This window comes from Zeus faber (assembly GCF_960531495.2).
Source record: "Zeus faber genome assembly, chromosome: 19".
Classification (NCBI taxonomy): Eukaryota; Metazoa; Chordata; class Actinopteri; order Zeiformes; family Zeidae; genus Zeus; species Zeus faber.
The window spans coordinates 10,630,057-10,653,628 of NC_137206.1; the positions used below are offsets into that span (position 1 = coordinate 10,630,057).

The 23,572-nt window shown below is 46.2% G+C and overlaps 1 protein-coding gene across 1 annotated transcript; it reads right to left on the reverse strand.

Annotated features, from left to right (window-relative positions):
* Positions 1–3,211: 3,211 nt before the first annotated feature.
* On the reverse strand, positions 3,212–23,526 carry pdcd6 (programmed cell death 6). The gene is made up of 6 exons (XM_080020481.1): positions 23,354–23,526; positions 19,081–19,142; positions 11,923–11,967; positions 9,722–9,880; positions 8,389–8,498; positions 3,212–4,591 (listed from the first exon to the last, which is right to left on the reverse strand). Exons 1-6 carry the CDS (start codon positions 23,437–23,439, stop codon positions 4,493–4,495), a joined length of 561 nt encoding a protein of 186 aa, XP_079876607.1. The 5' UTR covers positions 23,440–23,526; the 3' UTR covers positions 3,212–4,492.
* Positions 23,527–23,572: the final 46 nt, after the last annotated feature.

A 23,572-nucleotide genomic window follows, 5' to 3' on the forward strand; every position in this document is an offset into this window, starting at 1 on the left:
GGTTTTAAAAACCGTGGCATGGTTCTGGCGCTCAGAGGTTGACATAGTGCAGGCTTCCTTGCGTGTGTGTGTGTGTGTGTGTGTGCGTGCGTGTGTTCATATTCACACACACACACACACACACACACACACATAGACACACACACACACACACACACACACTCATTTTAAGCAAAGCAATGCCTCGGCCCCCTCTTTGCCGGCTTCACTAGTCCAAGTCAAACTAAGTGCTTTATTATTTCGGGATTGTGAGAGGAAGACAAGAGGGAACGCGAGGAGGAGCAGTGTTGAGCTGTTGGAGACACGACACAACGACCGGAAGCGAGACGAGAAAGCATCGGCGCCGAGCGTGGGGCTTTCTCCCGGAGGCTCTCAGCTCCTCCGGGAGGCGCTCACCACTGTCTCCCCGGTTCACAGCGTTATGCCCCTCGGGGGCGGTGTTCGGCCACGGTGACCACTGACCCCCTGCGCTCCGAGACCACTGTCCGCGCACGGACTGCTGGGAATCAGAGATCGAGAGGGAGAGAGAGAGACAGACCACATCACCTTGACAGAGACCATCACACATGGTGCAGGATCCACAGTAGTGGAAAGTACTTAGATAATGTACTGAAGTATATTTTTCTGGTATCTTTATTAAAGTATATTTAATTTAGGAGACTTTCGACTTCCATCTCCAAGCAAATACTTTTACTCTGCTGCATTCCTAGCGCACGTTCACGTTACATTCATATAGTTTTAGTTAAAAAGAACAACAAGAACAAGATTTATATGTGGATTCATCTGCATGTATGAAAGATTTTGTGGAAAGATTTCCCAGAAATCTATTGTACCTTTTTCTCCTTTATATGTGATAAGTTCACCCCAAAATCATGTTAGGATCTTTTGAACAGCTTTTTAAGAGATATTTTTAGTCCATTTTGAGACCTATTTTATCCCTTAGATTCATTATTTTGGCCTGGTCCCAAGCCCAGAGTTTCAATCTTTTACTTCATATTTTGTATTATATATATATATATATATATATATATATATATATATATATATATATATATATATACACACACACACAATATATATTCACAATATTTATACACAATATATATACACCGATTGGCAACAACTTTAAAACCACCACTGATAACCACTAATATTGTGTAGCTCCCCCTCGTGCCGCCAAAACATCTCTGATCCGTGGAGGCATGGACTCCACAAGACCCCTGAAGGTGTCCTGTGGTATCTGGCACCAAGACGTTAGCAGCAGATTTAATTGCTGTAATTTGTGAGGTGGGGCCCCCAAGGATCGGGTTTGTTGTTCCAGCACATCCCACAGATGCTCGATCGGATCGGACGCTAACCCCGGTCATATTATATCGGAACACTGGATATTACACACATTTTTTTTAATTTTAATTCTTTAAGTTCATTTAGGAGCAGGTACTCATCTACTTTTACTTCAGGAGAAATGTGGTGCTTTCAATATTACTGCAGTAATACTGTGTAAGGGTATTTGTATTTGTAGTCGGAGTGCTTCTTCCACCACTGAGGATCCACATAGGAATGAGTGGTAGAGAGTGTTTGGTCTGGCCAGGGGTGAGTTGGGCTGGGTAGGTTTTTCTCTTTATGTTGCGTGTTGTTTGTATGTACCTACGTGTACATGTGGGTGTGTGTGTAAGTATTTTTGCATGCACCCTCACTGTGGCTTGAGGTTAAAGCGGCCGGTTGACATTGTTTGGGGTCATCGCAGTGAATCCTAACCTCCGTAGTGGCCAGAGGCAAACGGAGGAGTACGTACAGCCAACAGAGGACAGACAGCACTAGAAACAGTCTGTCGCAGACGTTTACAGTACCTCACTCACACCCGTCTCACTCTGGGGAGAAGGGAGCACTGAACCAAAACCAGCAGACGGAGTGAAGGTGGAATTTAAAAAAAAACAAGACATGGCAACTTTTTCTCACATATATATAAATGTTTAAACTCTGCACACTCTCATACTGGATTTTTAGTCCAACCAAATTTTCTACAAATTACAATGTAGATTGGCTATAGAAAACAGTGTAATATATACATATATTTAATGATATATTTTTTGTATATTTTGTATATATATACGTATAATATTGTTTTATCTCTCTATTTTTTGTCTTGTCTGTTTTGGGGTATATAAATGAACAGCATGCAAATGTTCTGATGTTACACGCAATTCTGTTAAGTTGCCGGAAAAAGAAGAAAAATGAAGTTTTCAAAAAGGAAAAAGCAACAATATAGTGTATTATTAGCGCAGCCCCACCATGTCTGACGGTTTATAATATTATTTTTTTTTGAATGTCATATTTGTTTTGTGTTTCCTTGAGCTGGTGTGCTTAACCATTGTCACGCACATTCCAACCTATGACCTCTTTCATTCCCAGATGAACTCAGTAAAAACTAGGCCATCACACTGTGTTTTACAGCAACCCGTCTTCACTTTTCTAGGGTTAAAGTCCCCGGCATAACGAAATGCTTTGCTAAATGGCAAATACGATACAATAGCACCCCGCTTAAGTAGTTTGATTGTTTTACGGGGTTCCTTCTGCCATTACAAAATTAAATTCAGGAACTTCCAAGTACTCTTTTTAGTACTTCATGCAAAACAAATATAATCAATTTTAAATGTGAACTTTATTCATTCAAGTATAATATAATCGTAATCTCATTGTCTATTATCTATATAACTATATTTATGTATCTATTATTAATCTAATTGTCGAAAATCAAAATAAAATCTAATTTATTTTCAACGACTTCTCAAGCGCTTCAGTGCAAAGGGGTCTATTTTCAAGGTATTCCAGTACTTCAATTCCTGGGGATGAAATTCAAGCACCTCAGGGACCAGGTAAGGACCCTGATTAATGTAGATTCCAAGCAAAGTGCGTCTGTGGGTATCAGCGGGTTAAATTTCATACAACTAATCGCATGTAATTATTTCACATTTTTGGTCTAACATTTTTAACAGCATTTTAGGACTGCTTTTTGGACAACTCAATCAAATTCAAGACTACTTAAGCCCTAATGTTGAAAAAAGAAAACTGAGTTTAAGACATTTTAAGACACAACTTTTGTCTTTGTTGAAATGGTCTTGACATTATGACGTACGTATGCCACCCCCTGCAGGCAGCGTCGTGTTACTGCAGCAACAGTCCTCCGCTCCGCCTGAAAGCGCTGCAGTATTTCCGCATAGAACCGCCTTGATAAAGTGACTGGACCGCGCGTTTACTCTTGACTTGCTGCTCCCAAGGCTCGACCCACCATTGAAAGCAAACAAAGAATGTGTCTCGCTGTCAGCAAACACAATCATGTATTCAATTGTTGTTTCTTTTTTTTTTTTTTTCTGGAATCGCAATTCAGCTTTTTTTCAGGGTCGTTTTCATGGTGCATCCGTGTTTTAGGCCTCGCGGAAACGCAAACTCCGTACAAAGGTTCCGCACCAAGTTGGCGCATGGCCGGGGCGTAATGTTCTATCCGTACAGCAGAGGGCACAACCGATCCACTTGCGTCTTAAAAACAAAGAAATGAAGCAAATACACCTCGTTTTAAATGTTTTTTTTGTTTTTTTTAATAAAAAGAGATTACTCTTTTTGTGTGTGTGTGTGTTGTTTTTTTTTTTTGTTGTTTTTTACAGATCTTAAGGCATCATGCACAAGAAATCAGCCATACTTAAGACGTATGCTTATTTACAACCTAAAATTAAATGCTCTAACATTTATAGATTTGCTGGTTAAAAATAAGTTTATACAAATATGGCATGTAAGCTGGCATGTCAGTGAATCTCAAAGCAGGTCGTCGCCTGCTTTCACAGTATTTGTAAACATGGCTTTGAGCAAAACAGGTCTTGGAAAAAAGGACGAGAAAAGAGAAAGCATGCTTGAACGTGGGGCTCGAATTTCCCTGAAAAGCATGCATTGCACCCTAAATTATATTTACAATACATGTGTACCTTAAGCACAGATCCTCAGGCCCATTTGTAATAATGACAATAATTAAGACATCAAACAAACGTTATGGACGTTAACAGACAGACGAACAGACTAGACCGACAGAGAGTTGTAAAATCCTTATATTAACTCGCCAGGAACCCCCGCTGTGCTCATTTTCTTTACACTGGTCAACAAACACTAATAAATTGTTTGTTTTTGTGTGTGTTTTTTTTGTTGTCGTTTGTTATTGTTTTTTCCCCCCCATGAAAACTCGCCACTCCCCACCCCCACTCTCACATGACCCGGTAAGACCTGTAAGGGAGTCCAAGATTCTATTTTATATATATTTTTTCCCTATTTTATTATTGTTATTATCTTTTTTTTTTTTTCCCCCATGAAACACCACAACTAGTTGGGGCTGAAAATCTGCTTTAAAAATGGTGTCTGCCCTGGCGGCCGCGTCCCGGGGAGGTGCCGGTGGCTTTGGCACGGCTGTGTCCACTTGTGCTTCTCTGTGCTGGCCCGCCCGCGTGCGTTATACGACGTTGAAGACCATGGAGAGATACTGTTCGTATGACACCTGGATCCAGCCGTCCTGGTCGGTGTCGTAGCGCCTGAAGACGTCGGTCAGCCTCTGCGGAGAAAGAGGGAAGGCACATAGCACCGGTCAGCGACCAGCGAGCGTGAAGACGTATCCGCATCGCCTCCGCCCAGCAGCCTTGACGACTACCACTGTGTCAACATGGACTATGTATATTTTTTAATAACTTGTTCAGATTGTACTGCATCTCTTTCCTTATGTGGTGCTACCACTTGTACATCATGGGGATTCAGATTAAATGTCAGGCCTGTACGCCCCGTAACCAGATAGAGACAGACGGTACATCTTGCAGCTTGATGACAAGTGAAAATACATGGAACCTAAAAAAACAGATGTGAAGTTGTTTTGAAATGGAGCGACATTCCAAACTATTTGTGACGCATCTCCATCCTCGGTTATTAGCCGTGAAGCGCAGCTTCAAGTTATATGTGGGTTGCCGGGTGCGAACTGCAATTTCTTGGTCAGGATATTAGCATCAACAAAGCTGGGCTGACTGAACCGAACTGAACTGGCAACCCTACTGCACCGAGGCGTTGAGTTGCAAGGGCGGCCACGGCTGATAATCAGGACCTACAGGCTGAGGGCTTCGCCGGTTGTTTCATAATCGGGTGATCGACTGTGATCGAGGTACACGCAAGAAAAACAGTCACAATAGGCAGTTGATGTTTTTTTGTTTTTTTTCAATGTATACAATAATCTGCTTTTCCTATAAGTATACATAAATCATTTGATGTATGCTTAAACACCACACAATCCCTCTAAAACAATACTTGTCCCTGCAACCACCGCAGTTTACCTTGCTCCTCTGTAATCTAGGAGGGGGTTGGGCAACATTGGATTGTTTTTAATGCAAGGATTGTTTTTAATCTAATCTCATTGTTTTTAATTTGCAGTAGACTATGTAATAATAATAATAATAATAAGTGCGTAATAATAATTAAAACAACAACTAGGCTGCTACTACTACTACTACTACTACTACTACTACTACTAATAATAATTATTATTATTATAATAATATGTACAATAATAATGAATACAAACAGGTTTTTTAGCACCGCTTGAAACGGAGTCCCGCCTCAAACTGGTAAGGTGAACACTCTCGTCTTTTGGCCACGAAACCTTGAAAAAGTCAACATAAATTCAGACACTCCAGACATTTTCTTTCGTTGCTTGTTTGCTTATTTGTTTGTTTAACAGGGACAGGTAGAATAAACGGGGACTGTCCCAGAAAAGCACACTTTGGCCTTCTCCCTTCAGGCAACGCAGATCTATTTGATTTGGCTCTATTTATTTCACACTACTAAACTGAAATGTTATCTTGTTTCACATTTAATATCTGACAATGTTAAGGAAGGCCATTTCATTTTATTTGACTAAATCAAACCCCCACAGTCACAAAGACGCCCTGGACAGGTACTGCCGGTCTGTAACATACAGACACTGCCTGTTTTGCTTTGCACTGTAAAAATAAACATTTATGTAATTTATTCCACAACGTGTAGGAAATGTTAAATCTTTGTTCTGTTTAAAGAAAAAGGTGTTCTATAATATATAAATGTTATATAATAATATTCTACTTATGCTGCCTTTTTGTGAAGCCCCCCTGCCCCGCCCCCTCGAGACGAGACGGTAATCCCGACGGATTCGATTATTGGGTGACGATCGATCGACGGCAAAAAGCGTCACGAGTGGTCCCGCCCGAGCTAAAAAAAAAACAACAAAAAAAAACAAAAACGTAAACAGTATCCCTTGAAACACCCCACCGTGCGCTTCCCGATTGAGATTCAGTATGGAAACGCGCCAAGAAACTACTCTCACAAAAGTAGCTCCACTGATTTGATGAGGCCACGTTCATCGAATGGCTCATGAGGAAAGGTTGCCGCCACCGAGGTTATCCTGCTGGCGGATCCCTAACGCACCTGGAAGTTGGGAGCGGCTTCCAGGGCCGCTGACAAAGAGCCGCAAGAAACGCTCGACCGGTGAGGAGAGAGATTAGGAGAGCGCCGCAGCTAATCAAGCCCAGCTGCTCACCGGCCGCAAATAAAACAACCGCTTGGACCGCCGATCTCCTCCATGTGGGTATGTAATAAATAGCGGTGGTCCATCTGCTCAAAGCGGAAAACAGGCCATCCAAAATCCCAGTGCTTCTCCTTGGGCGTCATAATATCAATTTATTTAATAATATCAACGCGGCGTACGTGCTGACGGAGGCTGCACCCAGTCCAAGCCGGCGGAGGTCCAGGACCAGGCCCCGGCCCCCACGCCGCCGCCGGTCCCACGCGGCACGGGGCTCGGATCTTCCCCCCTCTCCCCAGCAACGGAGGCACTTTATGGTTATCTCGAGAAGCCAGTGGGGAGCCACGCCCAAAGGTTTGCAGCGCTCTCGGTACAGGTACTCCTCACTTAACGACTGGGTTCGGTTCGAACACTAGTGTAGTGAATACTGACAGACTGCGGGAACGACACTGAGAACGGTGATGAGATGAGATGTATACAGTGTATATAGTGTATAAAGTATATATAGTGTATATAGAATATATAGTGTATAAAGTGTATATAGTATGTATAGCATATATAGTGTGTATAGCACAGCGATTCCCAGCCTATGGGCCGGGTATTGCAAGTGGGCCGCCAAATCATGGGCAAAACACATAGATTTTATTGAAAAAAAAAAACCAACATAACAACCAAATTATTAATTACAAAAATGTTTTAAATGTAAACAAAAAATTACCATTCATGGTATTTTTTTCTTTAAAACCTTAAAAAATGCATCATCACTGAGCGATAGGAACTTATGGTAGGACCACCATCGACCTGCACCTGTACATTTTTCGAGCTTGAGGTGATAATCAAAATGGATGGTTGGCGAGCGTCAGGCACACCGAAAAGGACAGAAGCCATTGGTACATCATCCACGGCGGGACATCGGACAGGCGGGCAAACAAAAAAGAAAGGTTCAGAGAAAGTATAGTGCGAAATATTTATCATGGGGATTTTTTGGGACAGGCGCGGAAGACGAACCGTTGCCCCTGATGTGTTCTGAGATTTTATCAAACAAAGCTCTGAAGCCATGTAAATTGCGCCGTTACCTCGAGACGAAACACCAACAGGACCTGTCCAAGCCGCTTGAATTTTTCAATAATAAACTTAAGGTCCTTAAGTGAGGAGTACCAGTATATACTCAAAACTACTAGATTTGGTAGAGTAAGAGGGTCATTGCCATGAAGCCGCCATAAAAATATCCAAAATAAATTGAAACACAGATCCACACAGAATGTGAAATAATTTATTCAAATATTAAAGTACAGTGAGTTGTTTTTGTAACAAAGACATTATTTTAGTGCTTTTTTTGTGCTTTTCTTATCAAAATAACGTAATCACCCTAAGACGTCCAGACAATTAGAGAGGGCTGTTACGGTAACTACATTCCCTCACTATTCTTCTGTCGTCATGTTTAAAATTAATACAATTAATATTTTTGTCAAAAACATGAGATACTATATTGTTACGGTAATGTAGGGTGGCATTACCGTACCGTTTTTTTATAAGAAAGGCTTAGAAAAGACACTAAGATAATATCATAGTTAAAAACAACTACATGGGTCATATGCTGTAGTAGCCGTTGTGCACTTTAATATTTTAATTAATTATTTCACAGTCTCTGTGGATATGTGTTTCAATTCATTTCGGAACAGTGGTTTCAGAAGAATGACCCAAGAAGGGAAACCGCCCGGTACTTCTAGCGGCAATTTAAATAAAGACGACGCAGTATCGGGATAAGAAGGCTTAACAAGAAGATTAGTCGATCCCGGTGAACTTTTTACCTGTAGTACGATGCAGCACTGGATGAAGTCGTCGAAGGCCACCTGTCCCTTCCTCTGCCGGTCAAACTTCTCTATCAGCGTGTTGTAGAACTGGTCCGAAAGGCGGTAGCCTGGACACGGCCGGGATTCAGAGAATACGTTAAACCTTACCCGACAAAAACACAAAGCAATCTCTGCGTGCCCTTACCACGCTGGTATAATTTTTCAAAACAACAAATAAACAATAAATATACATATGTCCGTCAAAACATGGCATAACAATTCTCTATTTTTGCAGATTTTACAGAAATTATTTCCCGTCTCCGAAACCCCTTCACCCAATGCCCGTGAATTTAGTCTATTGTTGTCAACGCTGTTTGGTCTCTTTTAATACTAGAAATCCAGTTAGCTGGTAAAACGGAGACTTTTGAAACATTATAAAAAGTCAAGTAAAATTTATATATATATATATATATATATATATATATATATATATAGTCAAATATACTGTGGAAAAATAGCCAAAAAATACAAAACAGAAATATTCAGATATAGCAATTAACAGAATGTACAAAATGTGATACTATGCACAGAATAAATTATTGCTCTGGGTATAAAGGGTATAAATTATAAATATGAATAAATTCTACAGTTTGTACAGTGTAATACCAGTGTTAATGCACATATATTATTATACCAGCATGTCTCCTATAAATCTGCATATCTGACTCATACTGGACTTTCTCAGAGGTCAGAAGAATAGAATAATTAGGCAAGGCAGGATCAAAAAAAATAAATGAAGGTTTTGTCAGGTGAGAACACAGGTTGATCAGGACGATCACAGCCTCAGAACGGAGGGAATTCAATAGCCACGCGTCACTAAGATGAGTGAAACAATTAAGCTTTAAAGCCTGCTTCACACTGAATACGACAAACGGCGAGAACAAACCGTAAGTCCAGTTCATTCCTCGGAAGAAATGGAAAAACAAAACGATCGCTCCCATTTCCCCGGCATATTTCGTGACGCGGAAAACCAGCCACAGCTCATCCGGCGGCCACCCGGGCGAGGATCCCACTGGGGGATACGAGGACGCATTCGGTGTGAAGCCGGCTTTAAGCTGTTGACACGAGCAACGGACGCCCGTGGAACAATGCACAAACACACATAAACACAAACCAACCCAGAGGGGAGGCCAAGCAGTGGAGCCTCCGCCGCCGAACTGCTTCACGTGGAGAGAGAGAGAGAGAGAGAGAGAGAGAGAGAGAGAGACAGAGACAGAGACAGAGAGAGAGAGAGAGAGAGAGAGAGAGAGAGAGGAGAGAGGAGAGAGAGAACGCGCTTTTTGCCACTCACCGAATCCAGTCAGCGCCTGCTTGAGCTCGTTCTTGTCGATGAAGCCCGAGTTGTCCCGGTCGTAGGTCCGGAAGATGTTCTGCCAGTCGGTGATGTACTTCCACACGCCGGCAAACTCGTTGAAATTGACGCCGCCTTTGTTCTCCCTGTCAAACATGGCTGGGATTTCGGAAGGAAGAGAGAGAGAGAGAGAGAGAGAGAGAGAGAGAGAGAGAGAGAGAGAGAGAGAGAGAGAGAGAGAGAGACAGTCATAGAGACGGTTACGATGATATTCGGACTCATGGACGTGTGTCTATACAGTTTGTGCCCCGGTCCGTTATCGTGAGGTGGAAAACGTACAGGAGCAGCAACATCTCAACCATCAAGCGGTACACCTCACCGCCTCACAGAACGGGATTGGGGAGGGCCTTTTTTGTGAAATATGTTGCAAAATGCGAGAGCTTGAAACTTGCTATATAATATATACTGTATATTATAATAATATAATATAATATATATTGTAATATATATATTATAATCTGAACTTGTATATTGAAATTTTCACTCTTATAAAATATTCACACACTTGTTCCCCGCTATGGCAAGCCATTGGGTAAGTTTCTTCCAAAAGCTTTGTTTTGGTAGATTAGTACTGTTATTAATAAGTGAATGCATGCCGTACACGCATTCACTCTTATTTTGTGACTACACGTTAGAAGGAATGTGAGGTTTCGTTGATTTAATAAATAAGTAACTCGTCACACGCACGCAGGCACAGAGAGATAGGAACTCGGGGCCCGCCGGCTCTCGGCGGTGTCACGGATCCGAGAGGAGGCGGTGGAATTCCCCCCCCCGAACAGAGGCCGAACGCGGAGCCGCGGAGGGGCAACCGGAGGAGAGCTGAGAGGGGTTCGAGGAGTCGAGTCGAATCGACTCCCCGGCGGATTATGACTTACAGAGAGGAGATGCTTCACCGTCCACCAACCCACCCCCACCCCTCCCACCCCCCACTCCCATGCGGATCAATCCAATTACTTCCCGACAAAAGGGAGCGTTATCGGAGGACGCGCTCAGCTTTGGGGAGGGCGTTAAACACTGGATTTGCCACAGATAGCGAGAATCAAGAATGGGGGTGCTGGGTGCTCAGGATTTAAAAGGAATTATCGGTACAAATGACGCGACAGGGATATAAATAAAGTGAGACAAGACGCAGCCGTGCGAGATGGGGCCAGCACATTGTTGTCAGTTAAAGTGGCTAATTGTCTGCTCGTAGGAGCAAGCAGAACGGCCATAACAAGGAAAGGACTAAAACCAGACACAACCTTCTATTGATGAACGGGTAGATATCATACATAACACAGTATATACATCATGGAGAACCTTTCCTTTCTCCCTCAGAATCCAGACACAATTTTTCTTTTCAGATTGGGTACAAGTGGACCGAGTGCATGAAACCCCGTGAGGCCAGATTTTTGCCGAACTGTTAGAGAATGTATGTAAATGTGATTTATATATTGTGAGTCGTGATACTTGAGGTGAAAGCTGCCCTGGTGTTCTATTGTAAGCGGTTTGTTTTACACAAAAGGAAAACAAAACAAAAAAAAACAAAACAAAGTAAAACTTGGAAAGGCACGGATACAGAGAATCGCTGACGTTGACTGTGTTTCTGTCGATAACATTTTTGTATATCATGGTCCATGTCACGCCAACGTCACAGATTCTAGAAGAACATGAAATCTCAGCTTTTCCAAAGAAAAACAAAATAAATAAATGCGGCAAATTGTTATGGTTGCCGACGTGCGGCGGACGCATGAGGTACCCCCTGAAAAAGAGGAGGGACGTTTTGTTCCGAGTTCCATTCTGGCACTGGAGCAACTCAAACATTGCTGTTAAGTACAATGCAACTGAGAGAAAATACCCCGCAGTGTCGATGAGGGCCGGACTAAAGTTTGTCAGTCGGAAAATCAATACTTGCAATCTAATTCTGTATCCGCCTTTCTCCCCGTTTTACCGACCACCGCGCATTTGCAAATTCATTCGCAGCCACCGGAATGATAGAGAAGCTCCTTTGTGCCACTCAATTAGTTAAAAAAAAACAAAAAAAACGGAATGCAACGCGTCACCCACGCTGGAAATAAAGAAACACAGGCTCGACGGAGACTGGTGGACAAAGGCTGACTGTGAGAGAGAAAAATTAGTCTGGAATGTCCGTAACTACTCACATATGATGGATCTCACAGTCACAGGGTTGAAGGGAGTCCATGTACCTGGGGGAGAGAAGGAAACTAGTTAATAAAGTGTCCAGTATTCACAAATTCTATACGTTTTTTTGTTTTTTTTTAATACTTAAGCAATACGCTGCTGTTCTGTGGAGATATTCAACTATTCACAACTATTTTTAATTGACGCCTGGCTGCCGAATCAATCAATCACAATTTGAATGAAAAATCCTTATGAAAAAGGCGGCTTTTAAAAACACCTCCGCAGAGGGGATCTCCTTGAATGAGCAGTTGTATAACGTCATAAGAGTTGCTTTCGATTAATTAAATAGCTGGAACCGTAACACGATGAGTCATCGGGCGGGAAATTAGCCCGTGATTTGCCTTCTCGAGTGTGAGACGCGACTGAGAATGACTTGTGGAAATGAAACGCTGCTGACTTACACGACAAAGCCAGAGGTACGTAATGCAAGTCCGTGTATAATTAATGGGTTCAGCGCATAAAATCAAGGGTGCAGCCGTGCAGTCTCCCGAGACAAACATCTGCAGTCGAATGGGTCGTTCTAAAAGAGCTTGGTGGCTTTCAACGTGGCGCTGTCATAGGATTCCGCCTTTCTCAAAAAATCACTTCTTCACATTTCTGCCCTGCTAGATCTGCCCCGGTCAACCCCTAAGTGCGGTACGCCACACCCCGGCTCACGGAACGGGACCGCCTGGTGCCGGCCCGCGTTGTGCGTATAAATCGTCCGTTCGCTCCCAAACCGCCCCTGGAAGCGACATCGGCACAAGTCGTAGGGCGTCGCGAACTGGGTTTCTATGGCCGAGCAGCTGCACGCGAGACCTGAGATCACCGCACGCAATGCCAAGCGTCGGCTGGGGCGGTGTAAAGCGCGCCGTGCATGCGTTCTCTGGAGTGATGGATGAATTTGGGTGTGGCAGATGCCAGGAGAACGCCTGCCTGAATGCATAGTGCCAACTGTATAGTTTGGTGGTGGAGGAATAATGGTCTTTATAATAATAATAATAATAATAATAATAATGTATAATAATGGGCAGTTTTTCGTGGTTTGGATTCGGCCCCTTAATTCTGGTGAAGAAAAATCTGCGCGCGTGGCGTGGCGCCAGGGCGTCCACATACTTTTTGGCCAATACATCGGCGGAGAGAAAATTGAAGAATTAGGGAGAAACCTGGGAGAGGAGAGCAGATTGGGGAAGGTGCGGGAAAGCTTTTGCCGCAGTAACTTGACATAATCTTGCCGGCTGCCGCTGACCTCGGAGTCTCACCGTCCCTCATCAATAGTAAATGGACTGCATTCGATAAAGCGTTCTTTCTGTTCCAGGGGACACGTGGGCACTTAAAAATGACGGCCCATGCCTTCTGACTAACCCTGTCACCCAGTCCCGATACAACATCTGAAAATTAGACCACGGTATGAGGACATTGTCTGGGTATATATTTGTCAGAGAGGTGACGGAGCTGGAAACGGTAGCACTTGTGTGTCCACGCTGGATACCAATGACACAGAAAATCCAAAACAAAACTACTCATTGTGCCGTGAGAGACCTCGCTGTCAAAAGCCGTGTCCATAAATTGAGTCCATAACTGCATTTACAGGTTAGTAATGATTTCGCCGCACATATGAAAAGCAATTGACCTGTACCGTGATTCGTAGCTCATTTTAGTCAAATAAAACCCTTCTCTTTAATTTACGCCCCGTTCGATTAACCCTTCCGTCCGGAAAGACGTGCGGTAAGTACCGCAGGTCGTGCCAAGAAAACGGCAAAAAAAACAATTAAGATAGAGCATGGATGACCTTGGGCTTTGGAGGGAGATTCATGAGGCGTTCGGGCACGCCGAGTCCCGGTCGTTTGGGGGCCGGGTGTTTTAGACGGCGGTCTGCTTTTTTCTGGGCTTGTTTTAATGGTGGGGTGGTGCCGCCTGGGAGCGCAGCGAGAGCTGTGGGCGTGGGCCAGAATCTGTCGTCCGCACACTACACAGGCATGTCAGCGCTGGGAGCTCATACGTGTGAGAGGTGTCTGAGGTACCAACCTGTGAACCTAGGTTTGATGCTTTTCTCCAGGCTGTCTGATGACATCGATCTATCTCAGAGGTCTGTATTTTGAATCAGAGTCACTTTATTCCGCCAGGGTCATTAACACATACTAGGAATTTTTCATGGTGAGGTTTGGTGCATTTATCTCCAGAGGATTTGCCCTAACATCGCCAGACCAATTTGCAAATGTGTATTAGTAAAAACTAACAATTAATAATACATAAAATACTGAATACATTTTTTTATTAAAATAAATAAACAGAAACAAGCCCTTTTGTTTTCACATTGAGTTTCACACAGCAAGTTGTGTGGTCAATCTCTCTCTCTCTCTCTCTCTCTCTCTCTCTCTCTCTCTCTCTCTCTCTCTCTCTCTCTCTCTCTCTCTCTCTCTCTCTCTCTCTCTCTCTCTCTCTCTCTCTCTCTCTCTCTCTCTCTCTCTCTCTCTCTCTCTCTCTCTCTCTCTCTCTCTCTCTCTCTCTCTCTCTCTCTCTCTCTCTCTCTCTGGGAGCGAAGGAACAAGCATCAAGTCGGTCATGTGGAAAAACGGGGTGACTGACCGCACCGCACACACACACACACACAACTGCAGGAGCTCGGAGAGAGCGAGCCCTGTGGTCGCTCGCAGACACACATTTAAGAAACACACACACAGATTGTTGCGATGACTCAATGTCCATGCACATAAACACTTGTGGCAAGAAATGGCATATGTACCGAAACACATACCAGCAAGGCAGCCCCAGTCCTAACGACACACACACACACACACACACACACACACACACACACACACACACACACACACACACACACACACACACACACACTTTCAAATCCCAAATCACGAACGCGCCACATAAAAAGTAATGGCCCCAACTTTGGGACGTTGGGGAAAATGGAGAAGAAGGAAAGCGGGTCCCGGGCCGTGGTGTCAGGAAAAAGAGCATCAGTGGGAAATTCATGACACTCATTAACGTCTGCTGGAGTTCGCCATATTGTAGTGAAAGGTTTTCCTACGTAGGGGGACAAAGCCAGACACTCAGTTTGCAAGAACACGTTGCCTTGTTTTTTTTTTTCCTCCTTTTGACTAATGGGCTCGCGGAGGAGCCTGAAAAAAGCGCTTCAGTTTTCCAGATACCCCTAGGAGGTAGAGGTAGAACAAACCACAATGTTGTTTTTTAAACATCCCTCGGGTCGACCGTCAATGAACCGGATTAAATCGGAACAGCACCAACAAAAAAGGCGGAAAAACATGGCCAATCCGTATGGTACCGCCTGCACGTGAACTCATGTAAATTCACATGAGAAGGTCAGAGAGCTCTCCAACGTGTCCTACTGGCTGCCAGGATGCGTCTCCACATGCAGAACGAAGCGGATGTGAGTAGCTTGATGTACGGTGGAAATACAGATTCGTAAACACAGACTTGAAGTCGGTGAAGACAGTAGGAAAAAAAAGGGGTGTTTTTACAACAAATGCATTCACATGCTTTTTAAAATCTCTTACATGATTGGTCAGCGTGAGGGGACTGTCATCCGCATATTGCAAACTTACTGAAAAAAAACTCTCCATTGATACCCTCAGCACCCGCCCCTGCCCCCTGCAGGAACGCAGGCCGTTTCAAAAAAAAAAAAAAAAAAAGGCACCAAATGCAGCGCACGCACAGGGCGACTCCACTAGTCCGCATCGCGGGAGCGAGCACGAGCTCAAACAGATACGATGAGCAGGACGAGGACCATCGCCCTCTCGAAAACTCAACCTGGCCCACCCTCCCCGCGGCACGCTTCACTTTCCGATTTTCATTACAAACAGAGCCAGTAACTGTCGTGGCGCACGGCTGACCGTATATATCACACCCCGCCGAGTCCCCAAAGTACCCAATCGGGGGGAAGCGAACTAGTAAAGGCTCCTGTCAGCAAATGCTTTAAGTCACTGCTACTGCTAAAAAAGAAGCGTAGATCTATTTTATATATATATTTTTTTTCCAATTAGGTTTTTAATGCGTATCGATGCGGGCGCATAAAAATAGCAACTCCATTCTGGCCTTGCTTAAAATATATATTTAAATGATTTAAATTAGTAATTTTCTCCACCCCCCCCCAAATCCTCCGCGACCCAACGAGGGGTGGCGCATGCCCCACAGTTTGAGTACCACTGGTATAGAGGGGGGAGGAAGACGGAGGGAGAGGGACTCTGAGGAGAATAACGGCGAGAGATGCGAGTGGGCGAGAGAGAGAGAGAGAGAGAGAGTGAGGGAAATTAAGAGACAGAAGGAGGGAAGGAACAGGTCACAGTGGGGTGTGGAGAGTCCATACCTCCCTCCCTCCCGGAGGAGGGTGGAAAACTAAATCAGAGGAGCAGGAGGGGGAGACGGGGAAGACAGGGAAGGGGTGTGTGTGTTGGGGGGGGGGGGGCAAGAAAATGGCGTTCGCGTGATCATGCATTTTTAAACAAATAAGATTAATACCAGATTGACCGGGGTTTGAAACAGGAAAAGAAAGGAGACGGCTGGAGAGAGCGTCCAGGAGAGGAGCGGAATAGCAATGAGGGAGCGGGAGGTGAGGTAGAGAGAGAATATTTCCTTGTCCCGGAGAACCGGAGGGGTGTGGAGGGACCGGCGGAATAGCCCTTCTTCTTTTTCTCCAACCCCTTTTATTTTTGGGCGAATTTAATTCATGTCTCCTTCACCATGTCTTTCCACTGAGATTATTATCATTGTTGTCTTCATTCATGTTGTTGTTATCACTATTACAATTACTCATAGTATTTATCCATTTATCTAATCATTTAGTCTAAATATTTTAACCTTATTATATATTTATATGTTATTATATGTAATAGTATTATTGTTACGCTTTGGCAATGTAAGAATTCTTGCCACGCCAATGAAGACAATTTGAACTGAATGGAATTGAGAGTGAGAGAGAGGGAGGAGGGGGAGAGAAAAAGGAGGGGAGAGAGGGAGAGAGCGAGAGAGAGCGCGAGAGAGAGGAGGGGGAGAGAGCGAGAGCGAGAGAGGGGAGGGGGAGAGCGAGAGAGAACCCGAGATAATAGGATGGCGGGGAGGGAGGGGCAGGATGATGGAGAGAGCGGTCAAAAAGGATGGCACGCTTCATGGCCCTGACAGTGGGAGCACCGGGGGCAGGGGGCCGTGGACGGCGGGCAGACAGCGCGGCGGCCAGCTATCCGCGGGAGAGAGCGCAGCTTGTGTTGGGCTTTACTGGCCAGCGCTCGCGTCATGCCGGATGCGATAGGCGGTGGCGGCACACACACAGACGCACAGACACACACACACAGTATGCTTTAATACGAAGAGGCACTGAAACACATGCAGAGATACGAAGAATGGATGCATCACATCACATTCTGGACGCAGGGGTCCGCAGGGGGTCCACTCAAACACCTACCTACTCAAACAATACAAATGAGCATATACACGGTTGTGTTAAGGGAAGCAAACCACACACCACACACACACACACACACACACACACACACACACACACACACACACACACACACACACACACACACACACACACACACACACACACACACACACACACACACACACACACACACACACACACACACGCTGATTAGCATGCAGAGCCAGAGCCGCTGTGCAAACTGATAACAGCTTCTTTCAGCACCGTGGCCTCAAACACTTCATTTTTATTTATTTTTTTTCTAAAACCCCTCCCCCCGCCCCAACCCGCCTCTGTATACCGAAAATGGGTTTCAGAGAAGAAAGATTTGGCAGCAGCCTGAGATTCCAACGGCATATTCACACAATAACTGTATGGGCTACTACGCTCGTAGTACCCTCCTAAAAAAATGATTTGGTTCATCTTTAGGGCGTGTCAAGGCTCTTGCCATATTGAGACGCAAGGCATTTTAAAAAAAGATCGACTACAAAACCACGACACCGGCGCGAAGTGAACTCCACAGCGGCGATTACTTTTAAGTCATCGCCTTTCAAACCGACACACGACACCGGGAGCCTCCAAGCGCGATGGTCCGGGGCCTGCGTCCTCAGCCTCAGAACCACAAAGAGAAAAGGGGAACGCTCGCTGATCGTGTATCGAACCCTCATTATAGATCTGCGCCCGGCGGTGTTATAGCGGGCTGCTCGGCTGACTGACCGGCAGCAAAAGCCGCAGAGAGGCGGGTGCAGGGCTCCAGCAGCAGCGGCACGCCGGCTACGCCGCCTTCGAGTTTAATCCCCGGATCGGCGCACTCCGACGCCGCTGATCTCACCCACTGAGTGGACATGCAGGATGGTCATTTCCCACCGCAGCAGACGTGGGCAGGCTTCTGGGGCTTTGCAATTTTTCCTTCGGGGATGAATAAAATGTAATTTATCTATCTATCCATCTATTCAATGCTTGGTCATAATATCCTCATTACGACTAATTGGTTCTCTCTTCTTTGTAAATATCTTCTGAAAGCACCAATAGTCATACCCGTCAAATTATCAGTGTCGAGGTAATGCGTCAAAAAGAAAATCGTCATATCCAATTTTTTTCCCCCGATCTCCCCTGACACCCCGCGAAGAACTCCCACGCTCCCCTCTCCGAGATGTAACCGGGCACAATTCCGTTCGGGGTCCGGGCCCGCGCTTTGAGAAACCCGCCTTTTTCGCGGTCGAGCGAGGGACGCGCCTCCCTTTGAAGCCCGTACCTTGATGAAACTTTCAACCTGCTCGCCCGCTATCCCGGGGACGAAAATAGACCCCGAGCTCCTTTTGGAAGAATTTGTCAGCCGTTCGTTCGTGGGGGGACCAAAAATAACACCGGAAACATACAAACTGAGCTTTGTCTTAGCGCTTCCAGAAACGATAAGAGGAGAGAAGGTGAAAAGGAGACCTGTGGGAGACTGAGAGAGAGAGAGAGAGAGAGAGAGAGAGAGAGAGAGAGAGAGAGAGAGAGAGAGAGAGAGAGAGAGAGAGAGAGAGAGAGAGGTGATGGGTGGGAACGACGGGCTGGATGTAGTATAAGGAAAGGATGGGGCACAGAAAATTAAGTGGTAAGGGAGAGAGAGAGAGAGAGAGAGAGAGAGAGAGAGAGAGAACAAACGACAGAAAGGAGGAGACGGGTGGAGACATACCGTTCGATAAGGCCTGCTGAAGCTCTGTGTCTGATATCACTCCACTCCTGTCCTTGTCGACCCTGGGGAGGAAAGGAACAGATTAGATACCCACCGAGTTACCGACAGTGCACTCAATCGCGCATGCACACACACACACACACACACACACACACACACACACACACACACACACACACACACACACACACACACACACACACACACACACACACACACACACAATCGTCACATCAAACTCCAAAACCGCCGACCTCATTGGGCCCCGACTAAATTTAGAAGCCGTGGCGTGCCGTGTATTACCGCGCCTTGGGTTCATTGTACACCCAACTACCGTCGGGGCAGTGAGAGAGAGAGAGAGAGAGAGAGAGAGAGAGAGAAAAAAAAAAAAAAAAAAAAAAAAGCACCCTTGACGCCACTTTCACCCGTCCCAGGAGTGCGCCGGCGCTTACGGCACAGGCGGCCCTTTGTGGGGCCCCCATTCAAAGGCCTCCATTCATTCTCGACGGACAGGGCCCCCGAAGTCGGATAAGGTTTCGGGCGGCGCGTGTGCCGGAGGCCCGTCGACATTGTGCGACTGGCGTGTACACCTTCGCCGCTCAATCGGGTTAATCCCTTTGTACGGGCCACGGGGCCATTCGGCACCTTGGGTTCGGTAGGGGGAGTCCCTCGAGACTGGATACGACAACGAGAGCCGTACACACCAACAAAACTCTCGTACGGTCGCCCCCGCCCACAGCGGTCGCCTTGCTCGCTGGAATGTAGCTACCGAGAAAGATCAGGGAGTTGAACTTTGCATTTAAATAACAGGCCTCCCAGTTATGAAATGCTGCTCAGGCAAACGCTCCTGTGAGTCAGACGTTCCTTAGCAACACTCCCGGCCCAACCTGTCCATAAAGCACACTCGACAAACATTGTTGTGAGCGAGAGAGAGCGAGAGAGAGAGACTCCCAAAGACGGAAAGAATGAGAAATGGAAAGAGAAAACACGTCATGGGCTCTTTGCGTCCATAAGCCTCTTTTAACACGTGTTTTTTTTCCGCCCCATATCTAAATAAAAACAGGAACCCAACAAAAGTAAATAAGCCTCTCGCTTGCTCGCTCACTCGCTCCCCCTCCCTCCCTCCCTCCCTCCCTCTCTCTCTCTATCTCTCCCTCCCCCTGGGAAGGGGCGGACGGGCCTCCTTGAAGGGCGATCTTTGTGACGAAGGTGGAGGTGAGGAGCGGTATGGGGTAAACGGCACAGGCAGTGTGGGGGCAACCCAGCCTTCACCAAACACAGATGGATCGACTCTGAGCGCGCTCTGTGCGTGGAGCCCCCCACCCCCCTCACCCACGGTCCCCCAGATGAACTTATCTCGGTCGTACATGAAGCGAAGTGGGGGAGAAAAAAATAAAAAATAAAAAAATAAAAGCGAGGCGCATCATTAAAATTCCCGCGCGCCTGCCGCCAGGCGACCCAACCATCTGACGATTTGTGCCCGGGAGGAGCCGCGGTCCAAACGGACACGTTGACATCTTCGACGTTGGCGCTCAGTCTCGTCAGATTTTGCAGCGATTCCATGTTTCCGCTGAGGCAATCGGGTTTTACTTTTTTTTTTTTTTTTTTTTGTGGAACACGGCCCGGCCTCCTTTTCCACATAAAGGCGAGCCTATGTCACGCTGGCTCCCTGGCTGGAAAAAAAAAAAAAAAGAAAACAGAATTTCCAGACCAAAAGTCTGCACCCCCGGTGGGTTTTCCTACGTCTCCCAACGCTTAGGTCCATCTGGGTTGTTTCCGCCGGGCACGTGTTTCGATTGGCCCGATTCAATTCAACTCAATGGGTTAATAAAGTAGGCGAACACCCTGCCATGCATCCAGCCATCCATCCATCCATCCATCCCCAATAGAAGAGATAGCTACAGGGATCAACCTCACAGGATGAGAGACCATATACGACTCCATACAGCTCCCGAATGTTTACAGACTAGAGAGGAGACGATCCGCCTTCGGACACATAGCTATGACCGTACAACGGCATATTTTGCAGGGGCAGATTGCGTTCCTTCCCGAGAGCACGGGGAAACACCCTCGTCGTCTTTGCAGCGCCTCGTCGTCGTGCCGGCGTCGGCCGTCAACAAAGGACGTTGAGATGAGGGAATCCATTCCGCCAATGGTGGCGAACTCACGACGGAAATATTGACTATCCTCCGCGAAAGACAGCAGAGAGAGAGAGAGAGAGAGAGAGAGAAGCCGCTCTGCCTCCGACCTTGCTCTAGTGACTCTAATCACATGACCGGGGGAATTCCGGCACCACTGTGTCAAACAGCCGGCTCACCACAAGAAAGCCATGCAGATGAGCAGCGCCGACGTAATTTTTCACGCGCGTTAAGGGTTAACACGTAGGTTGGAGGGGTGAGGGAGTATTATTATTATTACTAGATGTGTCGGTGGGGGGGCAATAAAACCATGAAATCAAATTCGAGAGATAGTATTTCGGGTGTGCGCTCAGATCCTAAGAGATCCTGAGGTTTTTTTCGAAAGGATTTTTTTTTTTTTTTTTTTTGCGCCGCCTATAAATAATTGAAGGTGTTTGGAGCCCTGCGATGCCCACACCGTCTCAAGTGTTACGAGAAAGCAAAGCGGCGGAGAAAGAACCCTCTGCAATGTTACATAACTCTTATAACCTGTTTCTAATCTGTAAATGCACCTTAACCACTTTCTTTCCCCTTCTATGACCTTGTGGGCAGATGTTCATGACCCGCCGCTGTCCGTTTTGGGGACCTCCTCCTACCTGGGGATTGAGAGCAATGATTCGCAACTTTTTTTTTTTTTTCTTTCTATAGCGACTGGAACCTCAATTTGATACACATTAGCCCAGCGGAGCCCCGTTTAAAAAGGTGTAGTCTCCCCAATCTGAGAACATCTGTATTGTTAGATATGAGAAGGATCAGTTCCATTCATTCCATAAATACATACTGTCCATCATGTGCAGGAATATCTAACTACGTATATTCATATGTATATTTATATCCAGTCAGTTCCCGCATCCATACCGACACTTTTTTGTAATCTAATTTCATAGGACGCTTATAGCGCATTTTGTAAATTCTGTATTTTCCTTTTGCTTTTTTGAGACTGCTAAACATTCTTTTTGTTATTCCATTGTCTACACCACAGTGCACCAGCTATTCCCAAGACAAACTATTTGTGTGTCAAAATGTACTTGGCGCAGTAAACTGATTCTGACCCCGATTCTAGTTACGCAACAGCCAGCTGAACCTACGATCAAAACAGTCATTATCGTACATGTCATTATTGCTGTCATCATGAGGGGTCCAGCGCGACGGGCGGGGCGCGATTGTTCCTGTTCGGATTCTTATTAGGATTCTTCTAGCCATTCTCCGGCTGAAAAGTGCCTGGCGCCCAGAAACTGTGGAACCCCCGGACACGAAAACAAAGACTTGCATTCGGGGGCAGTCCAGACGTGTCGTGGCACGAGTCCTGTTCGCATGCGGAACAACATCTGCAGGAGGAGTTAAGTCAATGAAAACGCGAAGAGAGCGGAAGGAAGCGGAAGGAAGCGGAAGTAACGGCGCCGAGTATTGGAGCGGAGGGACCGGAAGTATTGGAGCGGAGGGACCGGAAGTAGTGGAGCCAAGCGCTTTGTGACATCATCATCCAATACGGTATTATGTGCAGGGTATGACTTTGAAGGGGGCTCTCACGCAGGACGCAGTGCGCTGCGCTCTAAACACTCTCCGTCCGTGGGTATTGGCTGCTCCGCGCACAATCTGCGGCCGAGCAAATCATTGCGAGAATCTCTCATTTCTCATTTCTCTGGACCCCCACCCCCCGGGGGTCCCCGGGCTCCACGTTGACAACCACCGGGATCTTTACTGTAAGGCAGCTGGTTTATACCGCTGTGCTGGCTGGAACCGGCAACTGCGTTCGGCGGACCACCGCAACCGCAAACAGGACCCACACACCGCAATGGGGGCTAGTGTGGCGTGGATGGTGCGGTCACGTGACGTCTAAGTGACCCGCACACGCCAATTACGGGAAGCGAGGATTAGGAAAATCACGCGCCCCTCGGTCGACGCCGCTCGATTTCGGGAAGTTGGCTCGGAAACAGCGGCGCCCACGGAACCGCGTTCGTTTCGTGAGTTCAAGGATCGCCCCGCGTCCACACGCGCCGCGTACTACGGCGGCAGTTTCCAATGCGGTCGTGTAGCGTAGACCAGGGACGGGAGTTTAAGAAAATAAAATAAAATAAAAATGTCGTTCCACTCACCTCTGGAAGATATTCCACAGGACGCCTTGGTCCGGCGGGGCGTTGGTGTGGGGCGGCGCCCTGTAGGGACTGTGATACGATGCCATTTATTATTATTAAAATTTTTTTTTTGCGTGGATCTGTCCTCCGTGTGGAGATCGGGACTCGACTGAGGAGCAGACGCCCTGCGATCACTAATGTGCGGGAGCTTCAATCTGAGTCACTGACAGAGGGGGCGTG